The 23,492-nt window shown below is 38.3% G+C and overlaps 1 protein-coding gene across 3 annotated transcripts in view; it reads left to right on the top strand.

Moving 5' to 3' along the window:
• The window catches only part of TSPAN12 (tetraspanin 12), a 71,849-nt gene that overhangs the window by 36,355 nt on the left and 12,002 nt on the right, over positions 1-23,492 (top strand). For 2 of the 3 annotated variants that reach the window (XM_055135353.1, XM_055135357.1), the window contains exons 5-7: positions 4,099-4,173; positions 8,368-8,475; positions 14,111-14,254. In XM_055135353.1, the coding sequence (XP_054991328.1) occupies positions 4,099-4,173; positions 8,368-8,475; positions 14,111-14,254 (327 nt within the window). The remainder of the gene's footprint in view (positions 1-4,098; positions 4,174-8,367; positions 8,476-14,110; positions 14,255-23,492) is intronic. The other variant, XM_055135361.1, reaches the window with a different exon arrangement.

Genomic DNA, 23,492 nt, shown 5'->3' with positions numbered 1-23,492 from the left:
TAGATCAATATAATACTTTATAGATACCTTGCTCATCCTCACTCCTTAAAGTAAAGTGCTAAAGTGATTTTTCTGTGCAGTAGTTAGTAAGTGGATGACTTTGTCTCGGACTCATAACTTGCTGAAAATTTAGAAGAAAAGAAAAATTAGAAGCCAATGCCATTGATGTATGATAGAGTTAGGATAGATTTGATATTTTAGTTTCTTCTTGACTTGAAAAGATTGGATGTGTGTGAAACTAAAGCAATGACAAAAAAAGCAAAGAAAGTGGCGAATTGTTTCGGGGGAGGGGGGACTTTAGGAATGGAATTTTAGATTTAATTTTCCCAACGATATAATGTGATTGAAATTTGTATTTTCAATCTCAAGGTTAAATAAGCGTGTGTTCCTGAGGGTAAGTGGAGTGAGTTCCTAGGCATTATTTGGTACTGAGAATTTGCATCAAATAAAATCTGAGAGATAACCATTTCCAAGCTTGTCAGAGTTGAGTGCCCTATTCATACGGGCTATACCACTTCCCTCCCGTAGTTGGTATCTCAGTTTGGGGTTTGCAGTGAAATACCATTTTAGATATAAATGCTTCATGACTGCTTAAATCTAGACTAGACTAGGCTCATTATAAAGCTTAGTTTGAAAGGCAAATGTGATGGTGTCATGACTATAGTTATTATACTGTTGCTTAGATCCATAGAACGGGATGATTGATTTATGTATTGCTACTGCTTATATTTGGGCACTTGCCCTTGGCCCTAAGCTGAGGGACTTTTTGCTAGTGCAGCTCAGACATCATAAACTGATCCTTGACTTAGGAAGGCATGAAATAAGGGATAGTTGCTCAAATTGGACCTTAAAAGATATAAAAACAATTCAGAAATCTGCATGGTTCTTCCCTGATGTAAAGTTGTGGTAATCCTTAGTGTTTTTCTACCAAAAGCACACATAGTTCTCATTTGTGTCCATATTGGCTTGTCAGTATGGTGTCTTTCTAACTTAAGGTACAAATTCAGTATAGTTGCTATCCTTAAGTCTGTAGCACTGTAGCACTGTCATCCGATTGTTGTTCGATTGTGCTCCAGCAGGCACCAGTAACGTCTCCATTGTGAGATTTGTTGTTACTGTTTTTAGCATTACTGTTTTTGGCGTAACGAATACACATGGGTAGCTTGCCAGGCTCTGCCGTGTGGGCGGGATACTCTCAGTAGCTTGCAGGGCTCTCTGGGAAGGACGGAGGAATCAAACCCCGGTCGGCCTCGTGCAAGGCAAACACCCTACCTGCAGTGCTATTGCTCCAGCCCATCTATAAGTCTATTAAGTAAAAACATTTTAAAAAGTTTGGAAGAAACCGATTCTGAGTCCCATGTTCACAAAAACGCTTCTAATCACCAAGACTAAAATCACTGAGGTAAGGCAACGCTCAGAAATGAAAACTATGTAGACGGAAACTGACCATGAGTGCCTCATATTCTGAAAATAAAAGTGCTTAGAAAATAAAATGGGATTCCCTTAAGAACATTTTACATTGTTTTGAACCAATTATTACTTTTTAAGTCTTGTTATTACCTAAGATATATATAGTTATATATTAGTTTTATATAAAACAAGCAAATTAAAACAGAGCCACGGTTTACATTTTTAAATTATAAGTGCTCTATCATTTAAGTAGTAGAAAATCAAGGTTTAATATTTTCTATTTCCTTTCTTCCCTTTTGGGGAGAAAATCTGCACAAAGAAACTCAGTATTATGAGGCTGCAGAGTTAGTCCAGGAGTTCAAGCACCGGCCTTGCTTGTGGCTGAGTCCTCTTCAGTTCCCAGCATCACATGGTTCCGGAAACACTACAAGTCCCTCCCACCTTCCTAACCCTAGTTACCACCCTGGTGTCTGAGTGATCCCTGACAGAGCCACTCGTCAGCCCTGGGTATGACCTAACTTCCTCCATTACCATCACTCCCCCCTCCAAGAAAACAAAAAAATAAGAAACTCAAAGTTCACCTCATGATTTTTCCCAATCTTAAACAGCCCATCCCCCAAGCATCTTTTCCTCATCTTCCTAGTTCAGCATTCTTTAATTTAACTGCCTTGATTACACTCATTTTCTACAAGTCATTTTTTTTCCCCCCATGAAACAGCAGAATTGAGTTATAAGACTTATCCGATCTTGCTACATGCTAATGAATTTAAATCACACAGAAAATCCAAAATCTTTTCAGTGGCCCTAATCTTTTCAAATAGTTCTCGGTTTCTCTCAGTGTTAATCATTTATCCACTCCCTTTACATATCTCACTTTTTTCTGTACTCTGGGAACCACATCACCCTAAAAGATGGTCTTGCACTTGATATTTATTCTTCTTGGAGTATTTTTCTATAGTCATTGATGCTTTGCCCTGTCCTGCTCATTATTGACTCATCTTAAAAGTTACCTTTAAAAAAAAAAATCTTTCCTGATTGCCCATTCTGTTATAACTCCAAGTTACTTACAATCATTTTTCTATACTTTTACTGACTCTTATAAAACCAACATTAACCAAGCTGATTAATACTAATTAATATTGACTATTAAATTGCTGGTATTAATAAAAATGAACTGATTTATGTCCTTACCATTGCAAAGATCCATTTTAATTTATGCTTTTATTGCTTTGAAGTTATCACTATTCACCGCTACAGTCCCCTCACGCTTACCCTGCACCACGAATGGAGCGAAAGATTCTTGAGAGACTTGATGTTGTTTTATTTGACTCAAAATTAGTGAAGGAAACTTTTGAGAGTTTTCTTTGAACTGTCAGGATTCAACATAATTCTTTTTCATGGGCATATTTAGAATTTTTTTCTTCATTTCTGTTTTGACACTGTATTCAATTTTATTGCATATTGTCTTATTGTCTATGTATGCCTTATCAGAACTGATGGTATTATGTTTATTTTAAAGCGTACAAGTGCCTTTCACATAATAAAAACTATGTTTTTTTGGGAGGGGGTGTTGGGCCACACTTAGCAGTGCTTGGGGCTTACTCCTGGCTCAGCGATCACTTCTGGCTGTTTTGAGGGACTATATATGAAGCCAGGGAATCAAACTCGGGTTAGCTACATGCAAGGCAAGTGCCCTTCTCACTGTGCTATTGCTCTGGCCCCCTAACTATGTATTTTATTTTGTTATTATTATTATTTGCTTTTTTGGTCACACCCAGCGATGCTCAGGGGTTACTCCTGACTCTGCACTCAGGAATTACTCCTGGTGGTGCTTGGGGGACCGTATGGGATGCTGGGGATTGAACCCAGGTTGGCCGCATGCAAGACAAACACCATACCTGCTGCTGCCTACTCCAGCCCCCTACTATGTATTTTAAAGTAAAAATAAGTAATGAGACTTTTGCTCTAAATAAAGCTTTTTGGTGGGGTAGGTGGTGACAGTGCAGGATTTCCAGGTGCCATTCACAGCGATATTTTATACTCAGCCAAATGACCTAAGAATTCAACACTAGGGCCCAATATGAAGCCCTACGCAAGCCTAGCAATGTTGGGGTCCTCCTGGGTTACACTTGGAGGTGCCAAATGGGAACATACATTGACAGGGTTTGAACTCAGGACCTTATGCATGCAAAATATGAGCTCTTCTACCCTTTTTCCTTGGCCTCTGTGTCATGCTTTTCTAAGAATGAGTTCTTCTTCCTTTTAAGGAGACCCTTTTCCTAAAGGAATGATTTAAAATGTGCTCATAGGCAAAGCAGTGAATATGTTGAGTCTTCTTCCACTTTGCAGGAAATTAGGTCCATTTTCTCAAATAACTTGATTGTGATTTATCTAAGTCCATTTGTTAACATGCAAATTCTTACTCAACTTAATGAAAGTACTGGCATTTATAAAACACTTGCCCCTCTGAGATGACTAATAAACAGTGGCCCACTCAGGTAAGTGTTATAGGTTGGGCACAGATATCTCCAAATTTGATGAATTCTTCTGCATTGTCCCCAAGGGAGCTTCATGAGTTTGTGTCTTTGTTTTGCTGCCCATTGGATTGAATATTATTTCGCTCATTGCTTATGGTCATATTTTACTTTGCTTCTGTCCTCACAGCATTAATTTTCTGTTCTTCTGCAGTACTTTGGCAGTCTGCTTGTCATTTTCTGTGTAGAACTGGCTTGTGGTGTTTGGACATATGAGCAGGAAATTATGGTGAGTTCAAAATGGAACATAATCACAGTAGTAAGTAATATACAATCCAGCCTTTTAAATATGATGCTTTGGGGTAATTCAGGCACATGATTATTAATTTGAATGTTTAAACTATATGGTAACAATGAGTAGTCTTAAAACTTCTGAAAAATAACATTTTCTTTTCTGTTCCAAAGTGCAGTTCCAAACCCTAATGTGTAATATTTCATTTAGTATAATATGATGTCTGCCATTAGCTTCACGGATTGCTTTAACATGGAGATTTATTATTTTATGTATTCTAAAATAATTTTACCATCTTCTTGGTGTATAATAGGAAAGATTTGCAGTTCAAATAGGATATGAGAAAGCTTGAAAATCCTCGTGAAAGCCTTATAATGTGCTGACTAAAGCTGTATCCTCAATGAGTAGGAAATATGCATTTCTCTCTTTTTTTTTCTTCAGGAAACTATCTCCTACATTAAAAAAATATATTTGAAGAGTTGCTGTATTTACCCTGGTCTAGATTCTCTCTCACAGAGTTAGACGGGACTCTATAAAAACATTTTTTCTTTCATTTTATTAACTGAAACCACTGGAGCTCTGTTAGAATTCAGCAATGCTAAAATAATTAGAATAGGGGGCTGGAGCAATAGCACAGCAGGTAGGGCGTTGGCCTTGTACGCAGCTGACCCGGGTTCGATTCCCAGCATCCCATATGGTCCCCTGACCATTGCCAGGAGTAATTCCTGAGTGCAAAGCCAGGAGTAACTCCTGTGCATCATCGGGTGTGACCCAAAAAGAAAAACAACAACAACAACAAATAAAATAATTAGAATAAGTGTTTCTCAGTCTTATGATTTGACAAGTTGTGTTTCTATTATCACTCCCATTTCGCCTTTGCTAGTGTTTGTATTTTATCACATGCTTAACCTTTGCTGTCTTCATTGGTGGCGCTTGGTGCCCTGATCATTGTGAGGCCTTCTGTGAATCTTGTTTTTTTCATGGTGGGCGCACACTTTTCCGTGGAAGGTGGTGTAGAGTAACTTGGTTTCAGTTGGATATTCTTCAACATGTAGTCCGTGGACTGTCTAAGGCAGGGAGTTCAAAGACTCATTCAGGCTGTCTTTGAGATGTGCGTTTTAGGGCTCTAGACTAACTCTGCTGAATCAGACCCGGAGGACAGGCTGAAAGGGGGCCAGGCACTGGATCTTGGCATTTGTCACCAGTTCCCCACGTGAGTCTTCAATATAAGAGCCCGAAGGAGAGATGGAAAGTGTTATTTTATTTGTTTCACAGAGGACTGTCGTCACCTGTCTGACAAAAGTGAAGTCATTTTTGCTACCGATTCAGTTATTAAAGGTTCTGTGGTGAAGCGGCTCCTATACTGTGACAGAGTTGAATACTAAGTGGTAATTACGGACGAGTGGGTACTCTGCATGCTCCAATTTACATGGAAACGATGCTTCCACAATGCCACACATCTGCACCCCTCTGCAGACACTCCTTCTTTTAATGGATGTCAACTCTAAAAAAGAGGCAATTTATGAATGTATTTTTGTCTCTTCAACATTGAAAAGTTAGGACAGGTTCTAACCAATTTAAAGTCCAGAACTTCCTTCCAAATGAAATCCTTCATTAAGAAAAAAAAAAAGGAATTCTATTGTTATCTTTGAGAATCCTATTTTTATTCTGTAACTAAAAAGTTTGTATATTTAGGGCAGTAAATAGCAAATAAATAACTCTAGTTCAAGGGACTCGAGTCTGTGTTTTATTGGTAGAGAGATGATCTCAACTTCTGTTTAAAAAAAAAAAAATCACCTGTGAATTGTACGAGCCATTCTTGGTTTCCCTCATTCCCTCGGCTTCTGATTCCATCCTTTGCAGTCATTGAAAAGTTTTTAAGACATGAGTTTACTTTGCGTGGTAAGAAGCTTTGCATGCTGTTTACCTTCACTGTGATTTGACACGTCTCCTAAGTTATTAGTCAACTTCAGGAATTTCAAAGGAAATGCTTTAGGGCCAAGTTCCATCCTCAGCATCACACATGATCCTTTGGGTCCCCCCAGGAGTGATTCCTGAATGCAGAGCCAGGATCACCACTGATCACCACTGGGTGTGACCTCCAAAACAATAAACAAACAAATAAATAGAAAAAAAAAGTTTTGATTCTAGTTTAATTCTAAAAAACTTGAGGAAACAAAGGGAAATGTCTGCTTGTTTCGATAATCCCCTCTCTGTGAAGGGTCAGTCTGCAGTTACTCAGTATTCCAGTGTTACTGCAAGGTAGCATGCTGCCGTCTCAGCTGGGGGCAGACATCACTGTTTTCCTTGTGTAAATCTTCTCCATTAAGTCACCAAGAGAGAACAAGGATTTTATTTTTTTTTTTTAAGTGAAATGTGGAAAATAATCTTTGGAAAAAGTGTTTCAGACATTTTTTATTGCTCTTCTGCTAATAGCAGTGTGAATGAAAACTACCATTAAGGTTTTATTAACTGCCAAATTTGCCGAACTTGGTCTTTGCATAGAATGGGCTTTATACTCTTAGCTGTTCCATGCAAGAAGCCAATAAACGTGTGTTTTCCTTTATGGCCAGATTGCAGTATTTTATGCCAGAACCTCAATGATTTCCTCTGTTTCTTGCCATGCTTAAACTCAGATAAATTGTGGTCACAGGGGGAAACAATGTATATTTATCTTGGGAAATAAAAATAAGACTGTTTTAGTAACCAAATGAAGAGATGTGACATGAATTTATACAATATATCTATGCCTTTTAACATCTGAATCTCCTATTCATTGTTAATTTTCTCTAAGATAAATCTCTCAATAATATATTCTTTCAGATTATGAATTTTTGGAGAATTTATTTTAGTTCCACTCATTTTAAGTGCAAAAAGAATATGAAATGCTAATAATTTATAGTAAATAGCTTGAATTTTGTTTAGTTCTCTGAACCTAGTTGAAAACATATGAACACAAAGTAAACCAAAATTGTCCATTATTTGGAGAAAAAAGCTGGGTTTGCAGTATTATTATTTTTTGCTTTTCTAGTATAAAAAGAGAAAAGAACTTTTTACTTAAAAACATAATTTTTTTTTGGTATGGGGTCCACTTCTGGCTGTGCTCATAGCGTATTACTGGCTGTGCACTCAGGGATGACTCCTGAAGGGCTTGAAGGACTAAATGGGTTGCTGGGGATCAAACCCAGGTCAGCCATGTTCAAGGGCAATGTGGTGCCCTCCCTGCTAGTATCACGTCACTCCAGGCTCCGACATTGCTATTTTAAAAATAAGATTTCAAAATAATTGTACCCTTGAGTTTTATTGGACTTCTGTTTATGTGCCTTTCCCCTTCTCTTTTCTATATTTATATTTGTTATATGCTGATATCAAGATTGTTTTAGGACTAATCCTGGTGTGTGTGTATTACTCCATATGTTAGATGTGGATTTGTATAGTTTCCCGAGTTATTTAAGTACTATACATGTAGTGAGACTAGGACTTGAATGCCTCCATTTCTCACGTGGCATCATAGTTAAGACTTAGATACATACACTGATAAGACGTTTGTCTAGCTGTTATGTGGTATGGCTAAAGCTCTGACATAATCGAACAATATTAAGGGACACCATACCAGGCAACTTAAGAGTCAAGACACAAAGAATGTTTTAAGTTAAGACCTACTCTTCGTAGAATTCTAACCTGTCTTAAAAATTCAACTTTTGAAGTTACTTATTAAACTATTTCAGAATGAGGGTGATTTGAACTGAACCATTTATTTAGTATGTAAGCTGAAGTTACCTCAAAAAATTATGAAATAAAAATCAAAAGGCATTTGTCTTCGGTGATAGTTTTGTATAAGGAGGTCTTGGGTCTGCCTATAGAATGGAGAGCTTACTTTTTGTAAACTGTTTTTCTTGTCTTGATTATCTTGTATTTAATATTAGTATTAAATGATTTCACATTGTTTTTTTGATATGAAGTATTGCCTCTTCTGTCCAAAAATCTACACATACAGATTGTTTAGCATTTTGTTTCTCTGGACTTACTTTAGAATGTTTGTAAATATAAATTTAAAATAATATTTTCTTACTGCCTGTACTCCAGATATATATGAGTCTAGGAATGGTTGTGTATGTGACTGTGTTAGTGTACATATGTCTAAATATGTTTATTTTTGTGTTATTACTTATTGGGCTTTTTTATTGTTAGGTTCCTGTACAGTGGTCAGACATGATCACTTTGAAAGCCAGAATGACAAATTATGGTGTACCTAGATATCGGTGGCTGACTCACGCTTGGAATTATTTTCAGAGAGAGGTAAGTGCTATAACTTCTGAGGTAGAGGGTATGGAATAAATGGTATGCCTTCAAATCAAGTGTTCACTTCATTTTTGCTGATAAGTGAAGCTCTGATTCAGATGCCTTTGTTTTTAATCCTATATTTTTATATTAGTGAATCACCATGAGTTACAGTTACAAACTTATGAACTTTCATGTTTGCATTTTGTTTATATCCATCTACCAGTTCCCAGTCCCCTCCACCAAAGTTCCAAGTATCCCTCCCACCCTCCTACCCCACGCCCCCCACCCCACCCCACCTCTGTGGCAGGGTATTCCCCCTTGTTCCAGATGCCTTTGATTTAATTATTTATTGAAAGTTAAGTAACCTCTTGCTCTCTTTTTGTTTCCATCTCCTCTTGCTGTCTTATGCTTTATATATATTTTAGAACTTGAAACATTTTTGAGAAACTACCATGAAATTTCTTCTTTAGTGAGTTACTTGATAAATATTTAAGTTCTATCTCGAGATTTTTGTGCTTTCAGAACTAGAGGTGTTATTTTTATTTACTATTTATTTATGTATTTATTTATTCATTTTAAGGGGAAGTCTCCCAAGTAGTTCTCGGAGGTACAGGGTCCCCATTAGTGTTCTCCAGTCTGGGGCTACCCTGCCTCCCAGGAGACCTGGGGGCTCCTCGATCCATATCTGGAGGTGCTCAGGAGGTGACCAGTTGATGATTTATGAATCTTATGGTGCACTGTACTAGCTTCCTGTATTACCTCCAGGCCCTACTACCTATATTTTAAACATTTAAACATTTTAATTGACAATTCCTTTTTGAGAGTTAGGATTCTGTACAGCATTAAAGCATGTGCTCTCTAGTCAGAAAGACCTTGCTTCAATTTCTGCTTTTGATAAGTATTCTGTTACCTTTTATAATTTAACTTCCTTAGGCCTCAGTATTCTCACCATAAGAGAGAGATCATAAAAGTTCCTACTTCCCTGGGTTGTTAAAAGATTAAATGGCATCATACTTCCTCCCCCCATACACACACACTTAGTTGAGATTATTAATAGTTAAGTAAAAAAAGAGAGTGCTTTTAGCTTTTCTCCTGAAACTTGCACAAAACACCACACCTTATCTTCTCAAAAGGAGATTGTATTTACATACTTACAAATCTGGTGACTTGAGGTTAATCATCAATTCTTCAAATCAAGCTGTTCTTCCAAGCAGTTTTCTTGTGATTAGTGTGACATTCCCAGATAATTAGGCTTCTGGGTTTCCTGAATTTCGTTCATAGTTTAACCTTGAGAATCGGTCTTACTAGAATGATAGATCTCCAGTCTCTCTTTGTTTACTCTGTCTACCATGGCTACGCACAGAGACTCAAGTCCAGAAAAACCTCCACATCGGCTTCCTTGTTTTCTAATTGTTGAGAAAGTGAAAAATTATCACTGTCACTCAGATTTCCTGTTTGTTTAAATGCTTCCTGACTTTTTTTTGTTGTTTGTTTGTGTACTGTTCATTTGCACTAGAAACAGCACAAAGGGAAATTAAGGGAAGAATTAAGGAATTTATTGTAAACTGTGTCCAGCTACTGGCCCAGGTAAAAGCTGGGAGAGCTCCTTATGTTCTGGGATTTGTGATATAGACTGTAATAATGTGGTTTAAAAGAAAAATGAGATGAGAGAAGCCATTCAAATTACCAGGGGAGGCTCCACTTGGAGTGTGCACGAACTGAAAGTGACAGCGCCCAATTTTTTTTTTTTTTAGATTGTTGCGTGCTGAGTTTCCTCCTCCATGTCACAGACTCACTTCATCTAAATGAGTGAAAAAGGCCCTACAGGGGTTTATTTTTTTGAAACCCGAGCTTGCTAGGATTGCAGCCACCACAAAGTAGTAGTCGGACTAGGCGACCTAAATAAACGCAATGTGCTGTCTCAAGGTTCTGCAGGCGGGAGGGTCTGAAAGGAAGGCTTGCAGGGTTCATTTTTCCTGAGCTTGCAGAAGATCTTTTTCTCCTTGGGTCTTCTCTGATTTCCCTCTATGTGTGTCTGTGTTAAAATTTCCTTTTATGTGCCCTTGTGTCTTTCTTTTAATTTAACTGCAATTGTAAAGACCCAAAGGCCTCGAATATGCTCCATCTTAGAGGAACTTAAACATGAACTAGAGGTAAGGACAGAGTCATCCATTAGTACCTCACACGGTGCTTGGAGAATAAATATTGGAGCTGAAAGCAGCCTCATGAGAGTCCCCCACACCCCCCCACCCCCATCTCCTTTTTCCTGGCTCTTCATTCAGCACTGATCTGCACATTGCTGAATTTGGTGGACTCTCACTTTGGCTTCACTTAATCTTATTTAGTGACATCTACATAAAACCTTAAAAATAATTTGTGGACCTTGAAGGTATTATTCTAAGTGAACTAAGTTAGACAAATGCTTCACTAATCTATGGAATCATAAGAAAAACTGCCGTCAGTGGGATGGGCTGGGTGACTGATGTATGGACAACTTGGGTGGAGGGCACCCGAAGGTGCAAACAAACCTGTAGTTGTGAAACAGATAAATCAAAGAGAGATGATTTAAAGGCTTGTGATGATACTTGATAATGTCCAATTACATATTTGAAAGCTGCAAAGCAAGTAGATTGTAAAAATTCTCATCAAAAGAAAAGCAATTTATAAGTGTGATAATGGTAGCGGTGATTATCTTTATGTATTAGGTTTATTGTAGACAATGTGAGTATCAAATCATTTTACATGATATACCTGAAGCTAATCCAATGTTTTATACTCATTATAGCTCAATAAAGAATAAATTATAAAATTTTCCTAGTGGGAAAATTGCCTGGCTTTTACAAGACTGTTTGTACATAGAGGTTAGAGCCAGGCTTTGGTTCTGCCACACACTGGTCTTATACTTGGCAGATTTACTGGGTCCAAGAGATTCCAGTTTCCTTATATGTAGAGAAGTGGTGTTATTTTTTGGATATGACACAGTGTTAACAAAAGTGGTGCTGATTCGATGTGATGCTAAAGAAGGCAGGAAAATTTTAAAGAGATACAGACTACATTTATGGGACATAAGAATAGGTTTGTTTATGTGAGTGTTCAGCAAGTACCTCAATGCCCCTTCAGTGATGTCTGTTTAAGAAGAAAAACAACTGTATAAAAAGAAAAATTATCTCTCACTTGCCAATTTTTTGTAAAGGTTAGCAATTAAATATGCTTCAACTCTTATGAAAAATTATTATGACAATATCAGATATAGGACTGTTCTATCATAAATGAGGTTTGAGTGTCCCCCAAAACTGTTTCACTCTCACCTGCACAGAAAAAAATACGTTGTCTTAAAAAGTGAGTAGGTTTGCTCTGAGTGCAGTAAGCACACTGACTTGGAAATGAGATCATTTATGATTTTTCAAAAGTGAGGTCTTTAGGCTGTCTTTTTAATGAACATTCAATGACTTATGAAATCATCATCATCATCATCATCATCATCATCATCATCATCATCAACATCACCATCCCTTTGATCGTTGAATCTTGAATCTTGTACAGTCTCAGTAGCATCTCCATTCGTCTAGCCCTGAGATTTTAGCAGCCTCTCTTTACTTGTCCTTCCCACTGGCACCACATTGGAGGCTCTTTCAGGGTCAGGGGAATGAGACCCAGCATATGAATACCCCATGGGGAGTTTGCAAGGCTCTCCCATGTGGGCAGGAAACTCTCAGTAGCTTGCCAGTTTCTCCCAGAGGGAGAACTAGGCTATAAGATGCTTCCAGGAGCTTGGTTTTATAGTCTCCGGATGTTGGCCGTTGGTGGGATTAAGTAGCGCTGAGGGCAGTCCCTGGGTGTGACCGCCTAGCTACTGGAAAATAGGGAATCTGGGGGGAAGAGACCCAGTCTGATCCGAGCAGGCTTGGAGGTCTCAGCCCCGAGTCCCACACACCTGGGTTCCTCTGCCGGTTCCTTCATGCGTGAGGCTTGTCCGAACGTGTGGAGAGGGACTTTGAGCATGGCTGTGGCTAGGCTCCGGAGGTCTTCGGCCTTGGGAGCACTGCTCGGGGTGGGGAGGGAAACTGAAACCCACCGCCTCTGAGGGGCCCTGGGGAAGACAGTCAGGCCTGGAGGCAAGAGACTGTCTGCCGACTTATGAAAAATATGTCGAATTAAGTGTGACTTAATTTTTAATGCTATTGATATGTTCCTGGATTTTAGAACAGGTTTATAAGAGGAAAAGGAACAAAAATATTTTTTAACATTTTTGAGAAAATTTTAGTATTATACTGGTCAGCCAGGGCTGGAGCGATAGCACAGTGGTTGGGCGTTCAACTTTCACACGGCCGACCCGAGTTAGATTCCTCCGCCCCTCTCAGAGAGCCGGGCAAGCTACCGAGAGTACAGAGCCTGCGTGGCAGAGCCTGGCAAGCTACCCATGTGTATTAGATATGCCAAAAACAGTAACAATAAGTCTCTCAATGAGAGACGTTACTGGTGCTCGCTCGAACAAATCGATGAGCAACAGGATGACAGTGACAGTGACTGGTCAGCCACCCTTTATAAGACTCTTCATATCCTTTTTTATTTAAAAGAATTAGATGTTAACAAATTGAAAAAAATAAAAATTAGGTATTGAAGTGATTGGAAAGATGTAAAGTCAGTTTTAGAGTTTCTCATTTTTTATTTTTGCATGAGTTCAGAATTCAGTAGAGTTGATCTGAGTTGAATTCTGAAATGGTGTAGAAACACTTCTCTGCTGCAGTGTTCATCCTGGACACAAATTCTTCTGCGGTACAATGTAATTTGCAGACAGTCACTCTTGCAAAGTTTCCCTCAGTGACTGCTGAGGGACATACTCCTTGTCTTTCATTATATGGTAGAATAACTCCCTCTACCCAAGGGCAGAAAATTATTCACCGTAGTTAATTATTATAAATCTAATCTACATATGCCCTTAAGCACTATTGCTAAACCTTGACCAGAGAATGTTTTTGCTAATTTTTGGTCATCTGGGATCATGGGGGGAAAAAGAAAAGACAGGATAGTTATTTTTTTTTTTTAATAAAAGTTTAACTTTATACAAGCTAATGGCTTATCCTTTATTTTGAGATTTTGGTGATACAATATGTTCATTTATTTCTATAATCTCACTTGGTTGTGCAAGCACATGTTTATATTTGCAAATGTTATTGGTTAATTCATCCAAGTATGGTAATTTTTGTGAGGTGAAAATATGCAAAGAAATCTTTCTTTTTAAAGAAGTATTTCTGCAGAGAATATAAAACTTTTAATATCATATCTAAATTTGTTAAATGATTAACCTGTAAAGTAAGTGATATATATATAGATTGATCGATTCCTCTTACAGGTCAAATAGTTAAATATTCTGTTCTCTGTTTTAATGGTGTATGTATGAGCTCGATTGCTGTATGATCCTACAGACTGCTTACCTGTTTTCATGTGTTGTTGACATGCTTATTCAGATTTCCATCATGAAGTCCTTTGCTACCTTTTTGTCATCAAGTTAGAATGTACACATATTGTTAGGAGATGACACAGTGAGTTTAGCTCTGGGCACAAAAATTTAAGAAATCTAGCATTTTATCTCCATCAAGTTAAGAAAATGTGTGTGGGGTTCTGACTCTGCCCAGTGCTTGTGTTGCAGTTTAAGTGCTGCGGAGTGGTGTACTTCACGGACTGGCTGGAGATGACGGAGATGGACTGGCCCCCAGATTCCTGCTGTGTAAGGGAATTCCCAGGATGCTCCAAACAGGCCCACCAGGAAGATCTCAGCGATCTTTACCAAGAGGTAAGGTCCTATCTTGTGATGTCACTATGAGTCCAAGTTTCTCTCTTTTCTTTTCCTCCTCCCTTCCCTTCCCTTTTTCCTATCCCTTTCTCTCTTTCTTCCTTTCTAGCTGTGACGGATATTGAACCCTACACATCCTAGCACGTTTCTCCTGAGCCACACGCCTGTCCTGGTTCTCTCCATACAAGTTTTCTCATAGTAGTTTCTCAGTAAAGAACTGACAAGTCAATGACATTTATTCCCCTTCTAAAATCTAAAGGCTCTGATTTTCTTTTTTGATATGTAGAGAAACAGGATAAAGCTGAAAATGTAATAGAGCTATCTGAACACTAATGACATTCTAACAGAGGAAATTAGGAGAGGCAATTAGTCCAAAAGGTTTTTTAGAACTAATTGTATTTAAACTTCATTTTCTAAGAGACAAGTTCTGTTTCCACCTCCTGGGTGTCCTTTGAAAACAGATGCTTGCAGAGCGTGTAGCTAGTTCGATATTAAGAAACACTGACTTTGGAATTCCTCAAGAGAATATGTATTTTAGAACGTTCAGGTCACTAAACCATAGGTAGGGGAAAATAATCCACTCTCCGGAGTAAAGGTTATTATCTACTCTTCAGTTCCCCCTGCTGGTTAATGATCAATGATTTTTAGATCTAGCTGATTTATAGAGGTCAGTGTTTTCTGAGACAGTTCGTGTTTTCTGAGAGAATTTATCAGAATCATCAGTTATTCCTTGGAAGGAAGTTTTCAAGTCCCTTCCTTTATTGTGTTAGGCTTTTAAACTTTTAATAAAAAGAATCTTATTTTCAAATTTTATACTAGCTCCATGTGGCTACTTAAATTTAAATTAGTTTAAATTAAGTAAAGAAATTAAGATGTTCAGATATATTTTTGGCTACTATCATTTAAAACATATTGTGTCTGCAGCCTTTGACTGTGAGGAAGAGGAATACTTAAGCTGTTATAACTTGAACAGAGAATTATTGGGTCAGTGGGCTGATTGCCACAGTGATTATGCTACAGTTTGTTTTCTGGGTAAAAGTTAAATATTGATGGCTGTCTGTGGTAGGGATAGTCAACCAACAACAGGCAAAGTCTTGGTCTTTTCATCACTGTTTCCCTGTATCACTGTCATCCCATTGCTCATAAAGCATAAAATAGTGCTTAATAGTTATCAGATAATAAATATAGACATTACTGTGGATTCAGGTATATTAGAACATATTTAAATATTTAAATATGTTCTAATATACCACCATTGTGGATTCAAATATATTAAAACATACAACCAGGGTGAGTTTGAGGTCATTTATTTATTTCTTTGCTTGATTTTTGGTACCTGGGATCAAAGAATCAAACCCAGAGCCTCATGGTATATGCATTTTTCTGCTGAGTCAACTCTGACCAAAGCACATACTAATATATATGTGTGCGTGCATGTGTGTTTGTGTGCATGTGAGCACACATGCGCTCACACACATATATGGCAGTACTGAGATATAAAAATTGTTGGCCTACTATGTTGTAATAAAATAATTTCCAACTTCATTGATCACTGTATCACTGTCATCCTGTTGTTCATTGATTTACTTGAGCGGGCGCCACTAACGTCTCCATTTATCCCAGCCCTGAGATTTTAGCAGCCTCTCCTTACTCATCTTTCCCAATGATTGGAGGTCCTTTCAGGGTCATAATTAGTTCCAACACTGATAAAGAGAAAGGTAGAAAAGGAATAATTTACCAGATCTTTCCACAAGGTTTAAATATGACAGTCACTTCAATTTTACTTTACTTAATTGAAAAGTGTACAATTAAATTACAAGATATTCTTGTATAATGCTATTCAGTTTTACCAGTTTATCTGAGATTATTTCCACTATCGATGTTTAAAATGAGATGCTGTAATTTCACAGTGTCTACAATTTTGTGTGCCATGAATTTTGATTGAAAGAAACCATATACCATGCTTGTGTAAATTGATACCCTGATGAGTTTTAAAGTACCTTTTCTATTTTTATCCAAAGAATTTCATGAAAAGTTGAAAATAGCATTTTCAGTTATGAGAGTTTTTCCTAGAGACAACAGAGATGAGAGTCTTTCAGAGCAATCTGCTTTTGCATTTTACACATAATAGTAAATGATAATGATATGACATTATATGCATAGATGTCTTATAGCAGTGGATCATTTAGTGGCTATCTTGCACAAGTACAATTAAGTTCATTGTTAAAAATATGAATAATACTGTTTTCACTTTGCCTAGAGAATTTGTTTCCAAATTACAGTGTAGCCAGGGATCAGCCACACAGAAGATAAGTGTCTAGAAAAAGGTCCGAAGTGAGGGATATTGGAGTTATTTGAGATGTTTATGCTGAAACAGCATATACTAGGGGGAGATATTTTAGATGTCTTCAGATATTTCAGAGTTCATCATTCAAACAGGAACTAGACTTACTCATTGTTACTCTGAGGGCCAGAAGTTACAGGAAGGAAATTTTGAATCAATTGAAGGAAGACCTTGCTCATCAAAATCCGTCCAATTGTGAGACAGGTTCTCTTGTTCAATAGTGAGTGTCTCATCACTAAAAATATTAAATTCAAGGTCAGAAGACCATATCTTTGGTGGGTAGAATGGGATTTTAAATTAAGAGTGAATCTGGACTAGATGTACTTCAAGGTCCCTTTTATCTTTCATATTCTGTAAGCTCACAGATAAGAACTGGCTTTCTTCCTGCAATCTTTCTTCAGTACTCTGAAATCAAGTAAATAAATCATTTTCAACCATCTGTTGACCTGTATGGTCCCTGACCCAGTAATATTTTGCGACGCATTTTAAAATCTCTGGAAAATGACAGCAGAAATGTAGCAACAGTTGCACATTTGAAAAATGTTCTCCTCAGAGATGGTGTTGAATTTGACACACAGCTCCTAAATTATCTGTAATAAGCTTAACAGTTACATTGTTTAAGGATTATAATTACAGACAAAAACATCTCTGACCATTAGTTTGATATTATTAAATACATTAAATGCTTTGTGAGTACCTACTGTGATCCATACTGTAAAATGTTGAGGGTGCAACAAAAGTATTGAAGGCAAAAAAATCTTTCCCCTTATATAACTTACATTCTAGTTTTGGATGTTGGCATTTTACCAGGATGAAAACCAACAAAACATTTCAGGTGGTGGTGAGCCCTTTGAAGATTATGAATAGAATGATGTGCTGGGGAATGACTTTGTTGGTAAGGAAGCTACTTAAAATAGGATTGTTAGGAATAGACTCTCTTCAGAGGTGTCATTTGAACTGAGACCCATAGGTGAGAATGATCCAGTCCTGCAGAGTTCTGCTGAATAATATTTTGGGCCCAGAGAACAGGTGATGCAAAGCCCTCTCCTGCACCCACCCCAGGAGGCCTCTGCCAGTGATTTCTAACTGCCTACGACCTCATCTTTGAGACTGTTCCTAAAACTCCACTGTCTAAGTACTAATGGGCAGACTTTAGTTGTGACCTCAGAAAAAAACCCTGGATTCTGAGTCTAAGTTGCCCAAAGACAGGACCCGATGCATCTTTTTCTCACCTCTGAGTTTTTCATTTTATCTATTACTAATCAATTGATGTTTTAGAGAAGAGAAGCAGAGTGAAAGATGAGGCAAAAAAATAAAATAGTCCAGGGCAAAAATAGTCATTGTAGGACCTGTACTTTTTATTTGTTTGGTTTTCAGCTTTCCTGATGTTAGAGATCAGCCGATGCAGGGTATCACACAAGCAAGGCAAGTGTTGTACCACTAAGCTACATCCCCAGCCATAGTCTTTATAGAGTGAGGATTCTGTAACGCTTGTCCAGGCAACTGTGCTCTTAAGGAAAGACTTCAAAGGAAACTGCTGCTGCTGTTTTTGATATTTTCTGTGCTTTATGACCCATCATTTTTTATCGACAATTCTTGGGGTTCCATACCTAACGGCCCATAGAGTCATAATCATAGAGAAAAGTGGCGTTGCTTACTCTGTCAGATAGAAGATGAAGCATAAACAACACCTCAAAAGGACTGAAAATACATTTTTCAACCCTGTTTGTCACTTCAAAAAAGTAGGTGGACTTTTCTAAGTCACAGAAAAGAGTTACAAAGAGATAGAGAAGTGCATGCATGTGGGGATGAAGCAATATAACTTTTCTTTGTGAGTCAGACTTGGGGGACAAGTATGGAGATGATGGTAAGTGAGTCTGGAAAGGTCTCTGTTGCTCACAATGTAAATGCACTTGTAGGGGTGTGTCCCCAAGTTAAAGTTGGGAGGAGCTTTTGGTGTGCTATGTACATTGGGTTATTTGAGGTTTTATTCTCTGAGTTTTGTGTTGCATTCTCTGTGAGTGAGAGTCGTGAATTTACTGTTAGATTGGGGTTTCTTCCCTTACCCATTTTCTTTGCCCCCTGCTGTTACAGAAAATGATATTTTAGAAATATATATAATATATATATGAGAAATACACACATACTTTTTGTTTTTTTCTTATAAGTATCTCAGCCTTCAGCTCTTTGATTAGTTGAAAAGTTGCAGAGTTGAGGAATAGCTTTAAAGGCTGAAACACATGCTTTGCATGCAGAAAACCCATATTAAATCCTTGGTTTTGCATGTTCCCTTAGCAGCATGCCAAGAATATCAAGTGAACATGACCATGTATGGCCTCAAAGCCAAAATAATAATAATAATAATAGTGAATTAGTGATATCTATTAGAAACTATTCTATTTCATAATAGAAACTATTTTATAATTTTTGCACATGATAATATATCCATAAATAACTTCCTCAGCACTTGTGAGCCAAGGCTCACACATGATGGAGTGTTTAGGTACAAAAGGACACAGTAGAGAACAGAGGTGTGAAACTTTAGAAAGTTACGGGGTTTTAGTTATGGTGTTGGCGGTTGTTATTCCTAGTGATCTTGCTCTGAAGGCACTGATACGACTGAACACTGGTATTCAAGAGATAAGAGTTGATGCAAGACAATCAGGTTGCTATAAGGGAATAAGAAGATGGAGAAGTCATGCCACCTCCACAGCCTCTTCCCGAAATTTGTCTGCATAGTCACAGGAAAGTTTTCATAGGAAAAGAGAGCATGGAAATGCGTTTTTGGAAGGCAGGGTTAAAAACTGCTTTGTGAACTCCGGGGTAACTGATAGATTCACTCCTGAACAGGTCTCTGAAGCACACTTCAGAACTGACCTCAAATAAAGATTTTATTTATTTATTTATTTATGTCACACCCGGCTATGTACAGGGGTTATTCCTGCTCATGCACTTAGGAGTTATTCCTGGCGGTGCCCGGGGGACCATATGGGATGCTGGAATCAAACGCGGGTCAGCCACACGCAAGGCAAAGGCCTTACCCCCTGTGCTATCGCTCCAGCTCCTGCCTCAAATACAGATTTTAAATGAAAGTTTCCACCCTCTTATTCTTTAGGAGAAAAGTAAGGGGCACTCAGACCATTTTCAACCATCCTTAACCAACTAGGTTTTCTGACTTCTACTACTGAATTCAACTCTTTGTTCTTAGGGCCGTCTTAATCCATGGAACCCTTTGAGGCTGAATAAACTGCCACCTGAAACAAGCAAAATTAAGAGTTAGTGTTGAAAGAGATGACAAGGCAAGAAATGACAGCTCAGGCCTTGGTCAGATACTAGCCGGTTTCTCTAATGTGAAATCCTTTAAATCTGAACAGAAATGATTGATTCTTTTATCAGGGGTTAGACTGAAAGGTAGGGATGAGATGATCTTGAGTTGTGTCCTGACATAGAGCAGACAGTCCTTTATTTCAGTTGTTTTGGCGATTGAAACTTTGCGATAGGGGCACAAGAGGGATTGGAAGGTTCCAGACTAATAAAATAAGCACACAGAATCCTGGTGCAGGTAGCAGTTGGTGGCATGAGGCCTAAAACGGTGGTGGGAAACGTACACTGGTTAAGGAATGGGTGTTGGAACATTATATAACTGAAACCCAATCATAAACACCCTTGTAACTTCATATCTCATTGTAGTCCAATTTTTTTAAAAAATCATAAAAAATAAATAAATAAAAGGGCATTCCAAGCAAAAAGTCCTTGGTAAATTCAGATCTGGAAATAATATAGTACAACGGGGACCCAAGCTTGACCAGGGTCATGTTGACAGGACTGGACAAGGCAGGAACAAATTTATGACTTTCCTCTGATGTCTCACACAAATATTTGATGCAGAAGTCTGTGATACAGTGCCAGGAAAGAGGCAAACATGTTCACATTCTTGAGGCTCTATTATAAAATGAAGGCTAGAAGAGAAGACTAGCAGGATTCTCTTTTATTAATAATGAAACTCCACGCTCAGATAAACACACATAGATAGTAAACAGTAGGCAACTTTCAGGCTCAGTAGTTATTTGGATGGAATATCCCCAAGAAGTTCTATTCTCGGGGTTTGTTATGTCAAGTCAGAGACACTTCCTCCTGCCTCTCTGCTGACTTCATTATCTCTTCAGTGACTTGCTGGCAGGTTCTGGTTGCCTTTGACTTGGGGTGATAGCTGTTTTATCATTCAGAACGCTGCAGGACTAGTTTTGATTTGGTGGGGGGGGGGAAAAAAGCCCTTTTTATCTTAGACTTTACTTGATCTAATCAGGCCTTGAACTATTCTTCCAGTTTTGCTTCAGGGATCCAAATGCTTTCACCCTCTTTCTTGACAAAGTTCAATTGTGAGTTTCCTATTACCTATTCACTATTCAAAACCTTTTGCTTTTGTGTTTTAAGTGAAGACTTGCAAATTTGGCCTTTTACCGTGATTCTTGACCTGAAAAAGTATTCACAAAGTAGCAATTGTAGATCTGTGCTTAAAAATCTTCCTATCTGCATGATAGAGCATGAGTAAGGTGAAGATTGGGTCTTGTGGCAACTGAAATCAGGTAACACTGGTAACAAACAATTGCTGTTCACTCATGTGAGTTACTAAGAGGGCTGGAATTCCAGTCGTCTCATTGTGGAGTGAATATGGAAGATACTTAAGGAGGAGAATGAACAGGACTAGCCAGGGGAGCTGAATGACAGGGAAGTTGTAAGGACACTTAACTCTACCCTGGAGAGCAGCCATTTATTGAGGCTTCTTTTATTAAGGAAAGAGGTTGGATTTAATTAGTTTCCTTTCAGAAATGCTGGATTTGGGGTTCTGTGTGGAAGTGCCTGTGCAGAAGTCCCATAGAAAATATGAAGCTCAGGAGATCAAATTAAATTGGAGACAAAGATTTTCCGTATACTTGTTATCCAATGTGTTAACAAAATACAATGACTCGCGTGAGGTAGGAGTTTATTTCTCTCATAAATTCTTCAGCTGGGCCAACAGTCAGGCATCTTTGCTACACGTTCACCCAGAGAACCTTACCTTTCTTTTTTGCTTTCCTTCTAAAATTGCTCCTTTGTTTTTTCTGTCCCAATCAGTGAAGAGAAGATAGAAGTAGGAAGGAGAGAGCCTGCCATTATCACTTTGACTCATGCTCCACTGATGAGCCCCTCACATGATTCTGTTTAGCTGCAAGGGAGGCAGGGAAATGTGGCCTTTGGTTAGGAACAGACATTCCTAGAGGCAGCATTCATTACTGTGAGGTCTGTGGTGGTTGGGGGTACGAGCAGTAGCATTAGCTCTGTCATCCCCGTCGTTCATCGATTTGCTCGAGTGGGCACCAGTAACATCTCCATTGTGAGACTTGTTGTTACTGTTTTTGGCATATCGAATACGCCACAGGTAGCTTGCCAGGCTCTGCCTTGCGGGCGGGATACTCTTGGTAGCTTGCTGGGCTCTCTGAGACGGATGGAGGATTTGAACCCTGGTAGGCCACGTGCAAGGCAAACGCCCTACCTGCTGTGCTTTCGCTCTAGTCCAGTTGGGGGTACTAAGGGTTTATACATGTTGGCATATGTTAGGCAGTGAAGTCATGGAATGGGATAAGATCACACAGAGAGATGGTATCATATATGCAGCTGAGGACCAAATTTGGGGGTGGCAGCACTCGAGGGTAGGGGAGAAGTCATCCACTATATGCACAAAAAATAGCTTTTGTCCTGGAAGTGAAGGAAGGAAAGGTTTTGGGCAATGATTTCCCCTTTGTGAGAAAGTGAGATTTGGGGATTAATATTGGGATCTAATATCCAAACTCTTTGATCTACTATTTACTAGCTGGGTGACCTTGGGTAAGTCTTGTAACTTATAACACATTTTATAACATATCATCTTATAACATATCTTATAACATAACATATCAAGTCTTATAACATATCATTTCTTCCCCTCATCTGTAAAATGAAAATAGCCAAAATACTCATCTCAAGGTTATTTGAAGAGCAAATTTACTTCTTAAAACCCATAACAGAATGCTTGTTTGCAGTATACTGCAAGTAATGGCTGAGGTAAAATAAATTTGGAAAGCGGAGAACACATTGGATTTTTTCAAAGAGAATTTTCATACATGCTAAGTGAAGTCAGTCCAAAGGAAGGGATAAATGCAAAATGATAGATAAGTAATTGGGATGCAGCGAGATACACAGCAAGGTAGCAACAAAGAGCTTGCAGGGTGGGGGGGGGGAGCAGGGGAGCCAGTTTGAGAGGAAGGATTGGAGTCCTTCGGGGGAGAAAAGTGGGTACACTGGTGACCAGTGTGAGATTGCAGTTATGTTCATGAGAAGCCATCATTAACAATATTGTAAAGCACAGAATCTCAATGAATAAGTAAAAATTTGCATGTATATAGTTACATGAACGAGTGTTTTTCATGTATTATTTAATTTAAGCCCTAAAAGAATTTGACGAGGTATAGTATGAGAATATCCAGTTTCTAGATGACAAAGGTGAGCCACCAAAAGGATAAGTGAGCTAGCGTAATATCACAGAGCTAAACAGTGTCTGACCTCAGGTCTATTTGATTCCAAGATCCATTCTTCTAGGCACTAAAATTTGGAGATGTTAAATACATCATAAGGAAAAACCTGAGTATTGTAGATTTTTTTTTTTCACTTTCAAGTCTCAATTTCCTTCCCTAATGTTACCTCATTATAACATAACAAATACAAACCAAGTTACTTCTTGAGAAACATCATTTTTTTTTTTGGCCACATAGTTTACTACCAAAGTGACACACAATCCTGAGTGCATGGTAATGGATAATCTGTAGCACTGTTGTCCTGTTGTTCATCGATTTGCTCAAGTGGGCACCAGTAACATCT

This window comes from Sorex araneus, chromosome 1 (assembly GCF_027595985.1).
Source record: "Sorex araneus isolate mSorAra2 chromosome 1, mSorAra2.pri, whole genome shotgun sequence".
Classification (NCBI taxonomy): Eukaryota; Metazoa; Chordata; class Mammalia; order Eulipotyphla; family Soricidae; genus Sorex; species Sorex araneus.
The sequence above is the reverse complement of the archived record's forward strand: the minus strand, read 5'-3'. Positions and strand labels throughout refer to the sequence as shown.